The sequence below is a fragment of the Meleagris gallopavo genome, chromosome 1, assembly GCF_905368555.1.
Source record: "Meleagris gallopavo chromosome 1, MGAL_WU_HG_1.1, whole genome shotgun sequence".
Classification (NCBI taxonomy): domain Eukaryota; kingdom Metazoa; phylum Chordata; class Aves; order Galliformes; family Phasianidae; genus Meleagris; species Meleagris gallopavo.
In genome coordinates, this window is record NC_139404.1 from 174865529 (window position 1) to 174880339 (window position 14811).

Below are 14811 nucleotides of genomic sequence, written 5' to 3' on the forward strand. Positions count from 1 at the left end.
GGCTCTCCTCTGGACCCGCTCCAACAGCTCTGCACCCTCCTGTGCTGGGGGCCCCAAGCCTGAACCACAGTACTGCAGATGTGATCTTCTGAGGGCAGAGCAGAGGGGAACAGTCCTCACTCTGCTGACCATCCCTCTTTTGATGCAGTCCAGGGTACGGTTGGCATTCTAGGCTGCAAGCACAATTTGCAGGTGGATGAGAAGCTCTGTGGCCAGCACGCTGCCCTGATGTGGGCATGCCACCACAGTGCTGGCGGCAGCAAACCGTGGCCACGAGTGGGGACTGTGGCCACACGGGGTGGATGTGGGGATGTGGGTAAAGCCTTGCACGGGGGCTGCCAGCCCACAGAACCTCCCTCAGCAAGTGAGCGAGCGGCCACCGCTCCCCTCCAGCCACCGGCGATGGGGACACGCGGCTCCGGGCACCGCAGAGAGAAAAGGGACGCGGGGCTGTGAGGCACCAGGGCTTCCCTCAGCGCCCGGCGGGACGCGTGAGGCGAGAGCCGCGCAGGACCACACGGGTTAAGTTATGTAAGCCATTTGGGGAGGGGTGGAGGAAAGGGGCGCTGCCGGCGTGGCTGCGGCGGCTCAGGTTGATTGAGGGCGGATGACAGCGGCCTGGCGCAGGCCCACGGCGGAGGAAAGCGGCTTAGCCCCCTCCGGGTTGCCATGGAGATAGGCGGGCGGCGGCGGGAGCGGCGGCGGCGGCGGCGGGGCTGTCAGTGAGGCTGCACCGGGCACCGGGCGGCGGCGGAGAGCAGGAGGAGGAGGAGGTGGAGGAGGAGGAGGAGGTGGAGGAGAAGGCCGCGGCGGGGAGCGGCGGCGGCAGACATGGACTCGCACTGCGACTGTGCCGAGCCTCCGGCCGCCGAGCAGCCGTCGGGGAAGATTAACAAAACCGCCTTCAAATTGTTCAAGAGGAGGAAATCCGGAGGCACCATGCCGAGCATCTTCGGGGTGAGGAGCAAAGGTGGGGAGGGGAAGGGCGCGAGCAAGACGGGGATGGTGCGGAGCAGGACGCACGATGGCTTGGCCGACGCCGTGCTGGAGAGCGGCAAGAAGGAGGACGGGGGCGGCGGGGAAGCGCAGGGGAAGGATGCTCCGAGCAGGGCGGCCGACGGCCTCGGCGGCTCCGCCGGCAGCTCGGTGGCCAAATCGCACAGCTTCTTCTCCCTGCTGAGGAAGAACGGGAGGCCGGAGAACGGCAAGGCGGCGGAGAACGCGGAGCAGCGGGCTGGCGGCAGACAAAAGAAGGGGCTGAAAGGCATCTTCAGCAGCATGCGGTGGCACAGAAAGGACAAAAACGGCAAAGAGGAGAGGGGAGAAGCCTCAGAAATCCCGTCCGGTCTTATTATGCCGGGGTCTCTGACTGCCAGCTTGGAGTGCATCAAAGAGGAGACGCCGAAACCTTTGTCTGAAACTCCGAACGGCGCGGGAGACGCCGGTCCCGAGTCGCAGCGGGAGAAGCGCGGCGAGGATGCGTGTGGCTCGGCCGGGGAGCCCGAGGCGGGAGGTGGGGAGTCGTGGGACGGCAGAACTCCCCCCGGAGAGGACCCTGCTGCCGCTGCTGCTGCTGGAAGGAGACTCGAGGAGCTCTGCGGTGAGCGACCGGAGCCGGGCGCCGGAGAGGTTGGGACTGCGAAGGATGCGGCCATAACAGGTGACATTCCAATAACGACTATTCCCCCTGTTGAACCTCACTGTGATAGCGGTCAAGAGACGGCAGCCGCCCCTGACCCTTCCTCTGTTGATCCACCCTCAGAGCAATCGATTGATCGTATTTGTTTGATGTTTGCTGACGTGACTTCACTGAAAAGCTTTGACTCTCTTACAGGCTGCGGAGATATTATTGCGGACCAGGAGGAGGATGTGGGCAGCGGGAGTGGCGGCTGCGAGAAGAGCACCCCTGGGGCCAGCAAGCTGGGCGCATCCAAGAAGCACCCCACCATGGTTGCCTATCAAGGAGGAGGGGAGGAGATGGCCAGCCCGGACCAGGTGGATGATACCTACCTGCAAGAGTTCTGGGATATGCTGTCACAGACAGAGGAGACCGAGACAGGAGGAGGAGGAGGAGGTGGAGGAGGGACGAAGACAGCCGAGGGGCTGAAGGAGAACCAAGGTACTGAGGGGGCCCAGAACAGGGTGGCGGTGAAACGTGGTGGCCTCAACCAGATCCCCATTCACCTCAACAACAAAGAAGAGCAGAAGGGCAGGGAGAAGGAACAGCACGAAGGTGTCCCAAATAGTGATGAGGGCTACTGGGATTCCACCACCCCTGGTCCTGAAGAAGACAGCACCACAAGCATCCAGAAGGAGACCCTGCCCAGGGACAGCTACAGTGGGGATGCACTCTATGACCTCTACGCTGAGCCTGATGAAAACCCACCAGGAGGACCTCCAGGGGAAGAGGTCACCTGTACGCCACGCTCCAAGCCTGTATCTCCAATAACGACCACATGCTCACTGAAAACGCCCTCAAGCACAGTGAAGGACTCCAAAATACCCATCAGCATTAAACACCTTGCATCACATCCTGCTAGCCATGGAACAGATACCAGTAACAGCCATCATGTTGCACACCATCACCTGGCCAAAAGTGAAATGCACAGAACAAAAATCCCTGTCTCTAAAGTACTAGTACGCCGAGTCAGTAACAGGGGCTTAGCAGGGACAACAGTGAAAGCTGCCACATACCAGGACAGTGCCAAAAAGTAATTGAAGAGCAGGTGGACAAAGAGATAGACAGCAAGATCAGTATGTGAAAATTTGCATAGGAGACCACAAACAATGTGTTAATTTTGCATTGCCTGAAGGAAGGAACCTAAAAGGCTTATTTCACTATACTATGTAGGCCTGCACTTCTGAATCTGTATGGCTGAATACAAGAAGACAACTTTTCAAGCACTTTTTTTTTTTTTTTTTACATTTGTATCTTTTTTCTGCAGCACTAAGTACTGGGGAGGTTCATTTTAACATGCCTTCGTGGAAGCAGAACTTGGATTATGAACCTAAATGAATATCTTCCCTCATGCAAAGCAGTGCCACATGTTCTTCAAGGGAGCAAGAGTTACAAAAGGAGCGACATAAGAGGTTCCCCACTACACTTATCTCTTAATTGTTCCTGGGGAGGAGTGGGGGGAGGGTGCCTGGCGCCAAAAGTAGTGTTTGGTCTACAAGATATTGGAGAAAAATACCAAGCAAAAAACAAACAGCCTAACAGGTATTTTACCCGATGTAGGAATGAGAGCACTGCTCAGCCTCAGACTTGATTGACTTATGTGCAGTAGCTAATTAAGGAGTTAGGTGGATTTGTCCAACAGGAAAACCTATTTTTGTTTGTCTGTCTGTTTGGTTCGTTTTGATCTGCTCTAATGTAATTGGGTAACAGAGACACCTGACGTAGGTTCAGATGTTTACATCAATACTTGTCCAATAATGCATATAATCAGGTTCAGGGAAACAATTTACTAAATGCCAATATATACACACTGCTCACATTTATACAATAACTTGCTTGCCATTTGTAAATATATACATATTTTAGCAGATTTACTCAATGATACAAATTTTTTTATAGAAAGAAATCACCTGTCTGTATTATCTAGAGTTTAAACAGAAGTTAGTTTTTATAGGTAGATAATTTTACAGTTCTAAAATGATAGAACTTTGTGTAAGTACCTTAAATTAGAGCAAAACTCTGTTTTGTATGGGCTCATGCATCCCCAGTTAAGTAAGTCTGAAGTGCTGATTTAATTCGAGTGGCACATTCCATGTCAGAGCAGAATTTCTGACAGCATTGCCATTGCAAACCTCTATTTTCAGGGGTTTAGACAAAGTTGCTCTGGGCTTAAACCTTACAGAGAAGGAACCCAGGAAAGAAACAAGTTTTTTAATTATTATTTTTTAAAATATATAAAATTAGTTTTTGACTATTTAAAGAAAGTCTGGGTTCTTGTTGCTTTTTATTTTCATTCTTAATAATAATTTTACTTAAAGAGATGAAATATGGTAGGCTAATGGTCCATAAAATGGTCTGATGAGCTTGGATTTTATGAGAAATGTATTAATGGTCAGGATGTTTTTGAATAGTGGCTACTGTACATGGACGCTGACAACATTTCCAAGAAATTTAATAGGGTTTTAATGTGCCTGAGGACATATTTTTATGATACACTGAAAAAGCTCCAAAAATCACTGAAGATTAAAAGCGAATATTATGTATTTACAAAATATTTTGATACGAGTATTTAATCATCAGACCACAGTTAATATAAAATATATGTTCCGGTGTATCTTACAAATAATATACATTTTAAGAATATAAGTCTATATTATGCAGAGAATCCTAAATTCAAGTAACTGAAGCTAGTGGGTCTGATCTTATATAGCAGTTGGTTTTATTGTCTCTTAAACTGAAAGAAAGAAAAAAAGGAAAGTAAATATACAGGATATACATTTGAAGGATATTAAGGTTATAGATAAACCATAAAAAGCCAGGAATAACATATAAGTATGTCTTATATGTGTGGTTCACTGAGGCAATGACCTTATGGTCACAAGAGGAGAATCGGCATCTGGCTGTGCAGTCACTGCAGGACAGAACACCAAGCTGCACCACCCCGGTGACTAGGGAGAAATTGTTCTTTTCTGCTCAGTCCCTGTTTTCATGGTTTGAATAAGAACCTTAATACACTTCACAGAAGATAATTTTACATGTCTCCTTTGTAACATATAGACGTGTGGTTTCCTACATGCCTACTCGCACAGACACGTTGTACATATGCATGCGTAGTCAGAGCGCACCTCCTCCCTGCGTGCATGCACACGGGCAGACACGCAGCCTGCACACTCACACCTGTGCAAACGTGGCCACGCATGCACACTCCTACATGCAGACTGAGGGGATGCACCACCAATCTGTTTCACAACACGCTGGTGATGATAGCCTGAGAAAGAGGTTTGCATTTGGCCTAACTCTGCTTATGCATTTTAGAAAGTTAAAGCTTAAATACCCGCAAAAGGTTGGATGTACAGAACGTTGAATGTTATCCTACTGTTCAGCCCTAAGCCTAACATCCTCTTTTCTGTTCTGTTTCCATGTGACTATAAGAAGCATATCTTTCCTTGCATGCCGCTCTGCTAAAAAATCATAATTCTCCATTATGTTTGATGGACAAATTGTACAGGGAGATTCTATAGGGTACTGGAAGTCGAGAGGGAGGGAGGATGCGGTGGGCTTGGGTAATACACAGAACTGGAAGCACTGATTGCAGGAGTATCAGTGGTGCTTCTTTGAATCACTAGAAGGTATCAGCTACCATTTCTGCAGGACTTGTCTGTGGCAAATTATTCATTGTATGCATTTCGTTTGCGCTGTGGCGTGTATGTATCAAGAAACCGATTGACTAACAATAGACTAGCTCCCTCTCACCTACTGACTAACAAGATCATTAAAATGCTTTGGCTGCCCTTCATCTTCTCTCTCCGTTTTCTGCCCTGTTTTCCCTCCTTCCCCTGCATGCTGGCTGCTCAGTGCTGACTGCGGTGCGGAGCGGGCAGCCCTGAGCTGGAGCCCAGCATGAAGTGGGAGCACATCTGTGCTCACCTGCCAGGCCAGGTGCTCTCCAGTCATTTCTGTCATGTCCCTGTGTAAGTATGTCCTGTAGATCCCTTGGTTTGGCTGCTTGCTATGTACATATTTTAAGGACAATCATATCCTTAAAAGGAAAATGGGAAAGTAACTGTGGTAGGGCGTCAGTGTTTTGAATCATTGCGACACGCTGACATTGATTCAGGGTAATGGTCGTGTGAGAGTAAAAATACAATTTAATGCTCGGATTAACTTTATATTTATAAAACTCACTTTGGTCTTTAAGCCATCTATGTTAATATTCCAAAAGGTAATTGAAAATGTAATATTTACTAGGGCTTTCAATTTTCATGGAAATATTTGTATAACTCTGCACAATGCCTGAAACAATCACTGAAAGGAAGTTCAAAGGCTTTCTTTACACCTATATTTAATTCCTGAAAGATCCCTGTAAAATACTGTGAGATGCCTAATAACAAACAGTTAATGGCCTGCTGGATTTAAAGGCTGAGACACACGAAGGTAGAAGTCCTGAGGCATTCTGTGGTGCTTTGCATCCTTATTTATATTACTGTGCTCAGGCATATATTTTCCTTGGCTTCAGTAGGTATCGAGGTAGAAGTGGTGTTCTGAGTCCCAAAGATAACGTTCCCCATTCTGTAACTGTTTCGATTTTCTTAAGGAATACTTTTGTTTATTTGTTTTCTTTGTTGTTTTGTGGTCGAAGTGATGCTTTGTAATTACCAGCTTGTATGTCATTCATAAAGGATTTTATAGATCAGAACTTGGCATTAGTTCTATATACTCTTTGCACTTCCAGGTCACTGCTGATTTTGTATGTTCTTAGGCTGTTTCTATATACTGTGTAGCGTTTTTAGCTATCTACTGTGATTTCAGTGGTATACATTCCTGTCCTATATATATCAGCACAAGAGATTTCCCCTTTTTTAGCATGAAACGATGTTTTTGTGGACTTCTTTTGTCACAATAGGAGTTATCTGTACTATACGTGTGGCCTGCACCAGACATAAAGGCTCTTACGTTACCTGTAGTGCATTTTACTCTTGCCAATAATAGGACTCAAATCCATGTAATAGATTTCAGAAGAAATTACATGACTAGAATAAGAAGCATCTATGTTCGTTATTACTCCATCAATCACCAGCACTTCCTTCATCCACTGTGAACATCCTTACCATCATTCAGGGTACCAGAAAACTGAATTTTAAAAATTACGTGCACAGATGTACACTATGAAAATTAATTCACTGATTATTTTTTAATGAATCTCTTACTAAATTATTTATCTAAGCTAAGCGAATGTTGCACCAAAGTCTTCAAAACGTCTGATACAGATGGCATTTTCAGTAAGATGCTATCAGTGCAGATGAGCCAAATTAACAGGCTTTGCTTAGCAAAGCAAACCCTAGTTGTTTTTTAGATCTGTAGTGCTGAACGAGCTTGCAGATCAAAGGGAGCCATTGATTCTGCTACGTGGCCATGCTCTGAGGTTTTTTTTTGCCTGCTCTAATGGACTACTTTCAGAAAAGGCTTTTCAGCAAGATAATGGTACAGACAGTTCACGGTAACAATAGCCACTTATAAGGCACATGGTTATCTAACAGTGATAATAGGGGACTTCAGGCAAGGTGGCCTGGAAATGTATTTTCATAGTTATCGATATGAAAGGCTAAGGCTTCTGTCTCAGAAAAGCAATTTGACAACAATTAAAGATGTTGCAGAATTGACTCTTGGCAGAGCTTACACGTGACAGTTTCCGCAGTATTTTTTTTCTAATTTTGGCTTTTCCCTTTTTTATTTTGATTTTGGTTTATGCCTTGTTTTTGTTTGCTTTGCTTTGTTTACATTTTCATTATGATGACATAACCCTATTTGTCCTGGCAGAACTGCACAACAACTGACTCATCTGAGAGCTGCTGCCATTCGTCCTTTGGTAGCCTGGGACTGCTCCCTGTGCAGCATCCCTCCCTTCCACTGTGGGTTTCCCTTCTGATGGGTCACATGCTGTTTGCTGTGAGCAGAAAGCATCCAAATCTGTCACACTGGTTGCTTTCAGAGGTAGCTGATTTTTAGTCTGACTCCTGGAAATTTTTTAGATCGTTCTTAACTCACATCTTGTCTTCTGTGTGTGAGCATCTTGGTTAAAATGGTCAGTGTTGATCTGGTGTTTTCTAGGTCCATTACTTGTAAAGGGAAACAGAAGAACCTGCCTTATGCAAAGGGGTATGCCATATGCAAAGAGCTATAACCACTCAAGGCACAACCTAGAGGCCTTTACTCCTGCAAAAGCAAGTTGTTAAATCTCTTCCTACCTTGGGGAGCTTCTCCATCCAAGCCTACTGCCTAGGAACACCTTCTCCAACTCCACCCCTCCCTCCCCTCCCTCTTCCCCCCACGTCTCTTGTTCTCACTCAACTATACTGCACTTGGTTGGGAAACAGAGATTTTTGCCCTACCCCTCCATCACTCAAAAGGAGGAGTGCTGTCAGTGTGATCTTCAAAAGGGCTTTACTCCTTGTATGGAAAAAATGAATTTGCCTTCAGAACAAGCAGCACAGATACTTAAAATGTGCTGTGTGATCTCATACATGTGGGTGAGGATGCTGAGTGATATTTTGCAGAGTGGCACATATCCTTCCACTTTTCTGTTGTGCACAATTTATCAAATCTAGCAGGGAAGCATGTCACACATGTGGAAAAGCCTGGAGGCTGTTTGTTATGGTGGCAGTTCTCAGATTTTTGTTATCTTTGGTAAGAACTGCTTTTCTTTTTCCTTTCTGTGTATATTTAAATAAATAGACCCAAAGGTGTACTGGAGAGGGGAAAAGGTTCTATACTTCACAGAGCAAGGAAAGTAAACTGTTCTGTTAAGAATTCTTACAGCAGTGGCTAAAGGAAAATTGCTTTGCCTGTAATATCACATCCAAGTGATGCTCTGAGGTAGAAGCTAATGCAGGTATGGCCACAAAGCTAAAAAAGCGGCATCTGCCAACACAGTCTGACGATCCATTTCTAAGGCCCTGTTCTGCTGTGGCAAAGCTTCCACTGAATCCAGTAAGAGCTGGAGAAGGTTCTTAATCTCTTACTCTTGAAGGAAATAGGAAGTGTTTCTTAAATAAGTCTTCCCTTTTTTAGAAGATAAACATTATTCAGGTGATTGTGCAGTCTTTAATGTTAGTGTAGTTATACTTCCACTGATTTGAATGCAAAACGTGTCTTTCTATTGTTTTTCCATTTTAACAAGCAGCCACTTCTGTACGGAACTCCAGTGCTCAGCATGTTTAAATTGCAGTTAACACAATCATTGTCTTCCTTAATTTAACTTCTGATGGCAAAAACAGGACCAGATCCTTTCCAGAGCACTAAAATCCCTGTTTAGGATGTCTTTGCTCTTGTTTTATTTTTTTTTAATATGGTAACTGATTATGCCTCTTTAATTGTTTCATAGCAACATCTTAAATTTGTTTTAAGGGAAAGCAATGCCTACAGATTGAACGGTAAGAACTTCAACAGATTTTTATTGTTTTGACTGATATTGCATCAAAACAGTTGCTATTTCAGTATCAGGTTGTTTCCACGGGCTTTTTATGCAGAGGCTCTGGAGTCTTTGAACATAATATGCTCATAAAAGAGCATTGTCTACCTCTGCTTTGAATTAAGCCTGACTTATAGAGTAAAAGCTATGCATCTGGTGATGTTTCTCAGTTCACGGCAGCAAACCCAATGGTCTGGCCCAGCCCACCTGTACCCCATGGGCTGGGGGAGCAAGGCACTTAGCTTAGGCACTTCCACACCCTCTGTAGCCCATGACCACTGCATGGTATGTTTGGCTCTTATTTCATCAGGGATGTGCAAAGATCTGTGTCCTGGCAGGGTGGTGGGGGCTGCTGTCACCCTCATGGCCAAGGACAAGCTGTGGAGGGAGTATAGTGGGATGAGGCAGCCCCAAATTCTAGGTAGGGGGCACGCACCTTTCTGCAGCACCTGATAAAAGTAATGTTACCCTGCTTTCCAAAAGAGAAAGCATGATTAAAGCTGTTGCCTTCATGTAAAGTTGAAGTAAATGCTCTGCTGTGGGATGGCAAGCAACAGCTTTGCCCACCAGTGTTCCCACTGAAATAAGTGGCCCTGTTAGCAATGTTGGTTGGTATTAAGGCTGAGCAGAGATCCCATAGTTTGGCCCCATCCGAATTTTCCTTGCTATGTTTGTCAGCAGTCTGTCTCAGAAAAGCCCTGGTGTTGTGGCTTGTGGCTCTGTTGAAAGGGAGAATGAGATATGGAGGTGGTTGGTGGAAAACATAGGTTCAGCAAGTCCAGGAAATAGAGAAGTTCCTCAGTCTGTTATCACAGCTCAGCTCTGCTTAAATATCACGGTGTGCCTGAGGAAAACGTAGCAGGGACTGCTCCACACTGCATCTGACAAACTGATGCTCCTGGGGCTTCCTACGTGCTGAAAGGGACAGACGTGTCCTGTTAGAAGTCACTTCATCTGTTTTTACTTGATGTGTTATAGCTGACAAATCATTGCTTATTACAATTTCCCCTGTATTTTTTGTCGACCACCCCCAGCAAGGCAGCATGTGACTGATTCAAGATAATGAGCGAGGAAAGCCAGACCTCCCTGCTTTATCTAAACGGTTTGCCAATGATCTGACTAGGCTGTGCACCAGCTTTTTCAGAGTGAAAGATCAGAACTCTCCAGGGGGTGGTTCTGTACCAGATTGTTAGGCGTATCTTCTCTTTTCCACATCTGCAAACTTTGATGAATACGTGTCTCCTTAAATCACTGTATTCTTAACGTATGGAAAACTTAACTGATAGCAATAGATGACTTTCTTCCCTGGCAATTCATGAGGATATATTAATCAATGTTTGTTTTATTTTTAATTCTGTAAATATTTATTTTGTTACTCTGCGTATTTATTGGCACTGGTTCTGGTGTTTGCTTATGTGTCATTGTAAATGTTGATGGTTTCAGTAGTCTTGCTTCTAATGAATGTAAGGAACTCAGACTAACTGCACTTTTCTTCCATTCAAAAATCTTACAGTGAAAAACATTCCCACTGTCATATTACGTGTTATAATGAATACAGTTAATAAAATCGGTTGTCACTTTTCATTGATGAATGTGGAGGTTACTTTTTGATGTTTGAATTAAAGGTAGAGTCAATCTGCTCAGTGCACTGGAAAATACTAGGCTTTTGAAAGCAAGACTTCAGGGAATGATGTCCCCAGAATAGCACAAAGTACTTGCACATGTATGCAGTTTCATTTTAATGTAGAAATGCCTGTAGCAGTTTTACTAATAGCATCACAAAATAACTAGATTGAATTTGCTACTAAGGGGAGGGCTTTCACAAATCTGAATGAGGTTTGGTCTTCGAGTACTTCTGTTTCATCAGCATGTTTTTATTTTGTTAGGTTTTGTTTGCTTTGCTTTTAAATCACTAAGACAAAGGAAATGGACTGGGTTTTGTTCTATTTTTCAAATCACCTTTGCTTCCTGGTTCTCCTGGTTGGGAAGCCAGCAGGGAAGCTGGTTCTCTTGGCACGCATCAACTCTGGAGCCACAGTTCTGGCATAACAACTAGAAAAGGCTACTGCCACTGAAAGCTTTATTTTTTGCCTTTAAACCTGGGGCTTGATTACTACGAATGTGAAGTGATATTTGTTAGAATTCTGTTTTGCAACTTCCTCTACATTTCATGCATTTCCAAGATACATTTTGCACTTGCATCAGCTTGGTTGTAACCTTCGCATTCATTTTCTTCACTGAGCTGAGTTTCAAAAGGCTTCCCCCATGCTACTACTTGTCTGTTTAAATACTGAACCTGACAGAATAAGAACTGAAATAAAATCTGCTCAAACATTTTTGAGCAGCAACAAAACAAAAGGTATGAGAAAGCTCATTATGAAAATAAGGAGCAGGACATGGTGACACGGTATACATTGACCCTATGTTTATACAAGCATAATACTTCTTTCCAGTAGCTGGAATGAGGCTGAAAAAAGATTTTCCCTGTGATTTAATGCATTCAGGCCTTCTTGGCCTATGTTCCCTGTTGCACTTTCGTGTTTTATCCTACACATCTGGAAGTAAAAGAGTTGTTGATTAAATTATTCCCTGCTGCAGAAGATTGCCTGATGATTGCAAGCACAGCTACTGGGTTCTTGAGGGGCAAAGGTGTTGCAATGAAGTGTAGAGCAAATGTACAGCAACCATATGAATCTTGGAAACTGCAAGTGTGTGATTTGGCTGTTCCATGAAACCATGCTACAGTAGGTGGCAGATCTGTTGTGATAGAAAAAAAATGAGAAGAGTGACAAAAACTCCTTTCTGAAATCAAGATGCTGAGTTTCTGTTATTCAGCTAATGGACCCTGCCCACATAAAACCCAGGCCAATCCCAATAGCACAACTCTGTGATATTCATGGCCATTTACTAAAAAAGTGGAATCCCCAAAATGTTTGCAACAGAAATAACGGTTTGGAAATCTTCCTCTGGCCCATTAAAACTGAATGCTCCATTTTGCTGTTATCAAGTCAGAGAACATTCTTGACTCCTAATAACTGGCAAGGAATATTGACCAGACAACTGACTGTGAGTGCCTATTAGTCTCATTTTAAATAATTTCCCATGAATCATGGTATTTTTCCCTTCTGAAGTGTTCACACAGAAATTATTTACTAGGAGCTCACACTGAGCGTAGACCTGCTCCTACCTACCACATTGCACATCTGCTTCCAATTAAAATCATTCCACAGTGCCCCAAGGGGGATGTGGAAGAGAGGCTCAAAGGTTTCTGCGAGACGTTATTTCAGCAGCCGTGGCTGCTGCTGTGGCAGATGAGGAGTAAGAAGTTCTGCTTCATCTTTAATGACATATCACCTTTTACTCTGTGAAGACCTGGAGCACTTGGCTCAGATGCTCAGATGCTGGGAACAGGAGGTCTCTTGTTCTGACTAATGAGGAGGACTCGTCCTTGAATGCTACGTGTATTCTTCCAGCTTAAGAAAAATGATTGTTTTAAAAGATAAGACAGAAATGGAACCCCTAGATACCATTTTAAACAGAACAAGACAAGTGCAAGGAGGAAAAGACTGGAGCCTGCTGAAGTATATCTCCCGCTCCTATTCCAAAGACTAACAGATAGTCTGTGCTGATAACAACCTGTGCATTGTGGTGAGAGTTCAGGGATGGGCCCTTCTTCCAGCTGTTGGTGTCACTTGGAATTCATGGGCCCCTTGGATAGAGGAGTGAACTTAGATCTGAGTGAAGATCTAAATCGAAGCCCCAAATAAGCAGAATTTTACTGGTTACAGGTGCAGCAAGCATCATAGATGTATGCAGTGATGGGAGATGTTAAGGCAGCTAAACTCAGGGCAGCCAGGAGTCATGTTGTCAGAGATGTTCTTGCCTTCTTCATGGGATGGCGGTTCCTCTGAGGCTTCTTTGTGTATCAGAGTGCTTCAAGAAATAAATGAAGACATATACTTCACTTTCACATCTATAATATGGGATAAAAGCACTTTTCTATCTCACAGGAATACTAAGGGCAAAGTTTATGCTGTTCAGGCTGTAATGCAGATGCTGGAGTAGTGAAGGCATTACAGATACTGTGCTAGATCAGATAGTGGAACTGGTGGGATATTTACATGTTGTTCTCCAGCCACAAGCTACAGGAGCATGGGAACGAGCTGTGCTGAGCTCCTTGCTCAGAGCTGAGAGCAGGCAGGGCAATCTGTAAAAACCTAGACAACCAAACAGTATATTAAAGACAGAAATTACACCAAATCTATGTGTCATGGAAAGCATATTTGTTCCATTCCTGCCCTGCTACATTTTACCTGTAAAGATGAAAACATAACCAAATTTTGCAATAAAGTAGTTTTGAATAAACACAGTCAGTGTGTCTCAGTAAAAAATCTGACCTTGATTACGTCTGTGAAGATACAGATTAAAACCTAAAATAAGCACAGAAAACATGTATTCTGTTAAAAAAATCAAAGCATCAAAAATATAATAATGATGAAAATCAGATGGCTTGTTTGAATATTACTTTAAAACAATGACATTCAGGAATCCAGTCAATCTTGGTGTATTGTTATAGTAGGAATATATTGGACCTACCTCTGTATTTCTCTCAGTTTCTACCCTTCACATTCTGTGCTAATGGTGTTTTTTTTTACTGACAGATAACAAATCACACAGAAGTGTATCACTTACAGTGAAGCGCTATATGGTCCTGCTATTCTTCTGTTTATAGATATCATTTTTTTCCCTGTGATAACAAATTAAACTTTTCATCTTTCTAATTAAACCAAATCCAGTCATTATCATGCCACATTTAGGATCTGATTTTGCAGTCACTGCATCTGAACAGGTTCATTCAAATCAGTAAGAAATGCTCCTATGCAACAACTGCATGATGGATGCAGCACTGCCTATTGCTTTCTCAGAAGCTTAGAATATTTATGTCTGTGATCACTGCATAATGTTGAATGAATGTTGAAAAGCCTGTTGTTGCTTTTTTTTTCTTCTCCCCATAGGTTCTGACAGAAAATCCCATAAATGTGCAAGTTATATATAAAAACACTTGGACCAGATTACATGGTTAAGTTGACTTGTCTATGCTGAATCCTAATTCTCTCTCAAGATGTAACATGTATTCAGACCGATTTAAAATAAATGACTGTATCAGAAAACAAAACAGACATCAGAGCACAAGCACAAAGGCAAATGTCAGCTCCTGGCTCTGAAACAACCGGGATTCTCAGTCTGAGCCATGAAACCTTACATTTCTGCCTGAGCTCAGGCAAACACTCAACACTATTTATAGCACAGCCTTTTACTACCCTTCTGTTAGAATGGGCTTCATCGGAGGATTTACATGACTAACCAAAAGCAAAAGCCTTTTGTACTTTGTTTCCATAAGAGAAGGCCAGTGTGAAGCTGGTGTTCACTGGGCTGAACTGCAGAAACTATCAGTTACTAGAAAACCAATTACTAATTCAAAGGCATCTGTTACCATGGCATAGGTCTCCTCTTCCTTCTCCATGCCCCAGATTTAAGATCAGTGATGGGAGCTTAGGGAAAACTCAAAGAGAACAGTTCTTACCATTCTGTAAGATAAAATGCATAGTCAAGGAAGACCACATGGTTTCGCAGTAACTAAGGCGTAAAGGGTAAAGACCTAGGA

At 43.8% G+C, this 14811-nt stretch overlaps 1 protein-coding gene across 1 annotated transcript; it reads left to right on the top strand.

Moving 5' to 3' along the window:
* The first annotated feature begins 817 nt into the window (after nucleotides 1–817).
* On the top strand, nucleotides 818–10730 carry AMER2 (APC membrane recruitment protein 2). Its single transcript, XM_019612173.2, has 2 exons — nucleotides 818–1660; nucleotides 1835–10730. Exons 1-2 carry the CDS (start codon nucleotides 832–834, stop codon nucleotides 2713–2715), a joined length of 1710 nt encoding a protein of 569 aa, XP_019467718.1. The 5' UTR covers nucleotides 818–831; the 3' UTR covers nucleotides 2716–10730.
* Nucleotides 10731–14811: the final 4081 nt, after the last annotated feature.

Bases quoted from the DNA above. Each gene is read 5' to 3' on its own strand.
- AMER2 (XM_019612173.2), top strand. From the start codon at position 832: ATGGACTCGCACTGCGACTGTGCCGAGCCTCCGGCCGCCGAGCAGCCG. The intron at 1,661-1,834 runs GTGACATTCCAA...ACTCTCTTACAG, and splicing joins GAAGGATGCGGCCATAACAG to GCTGCGGAGATATTATTGCG.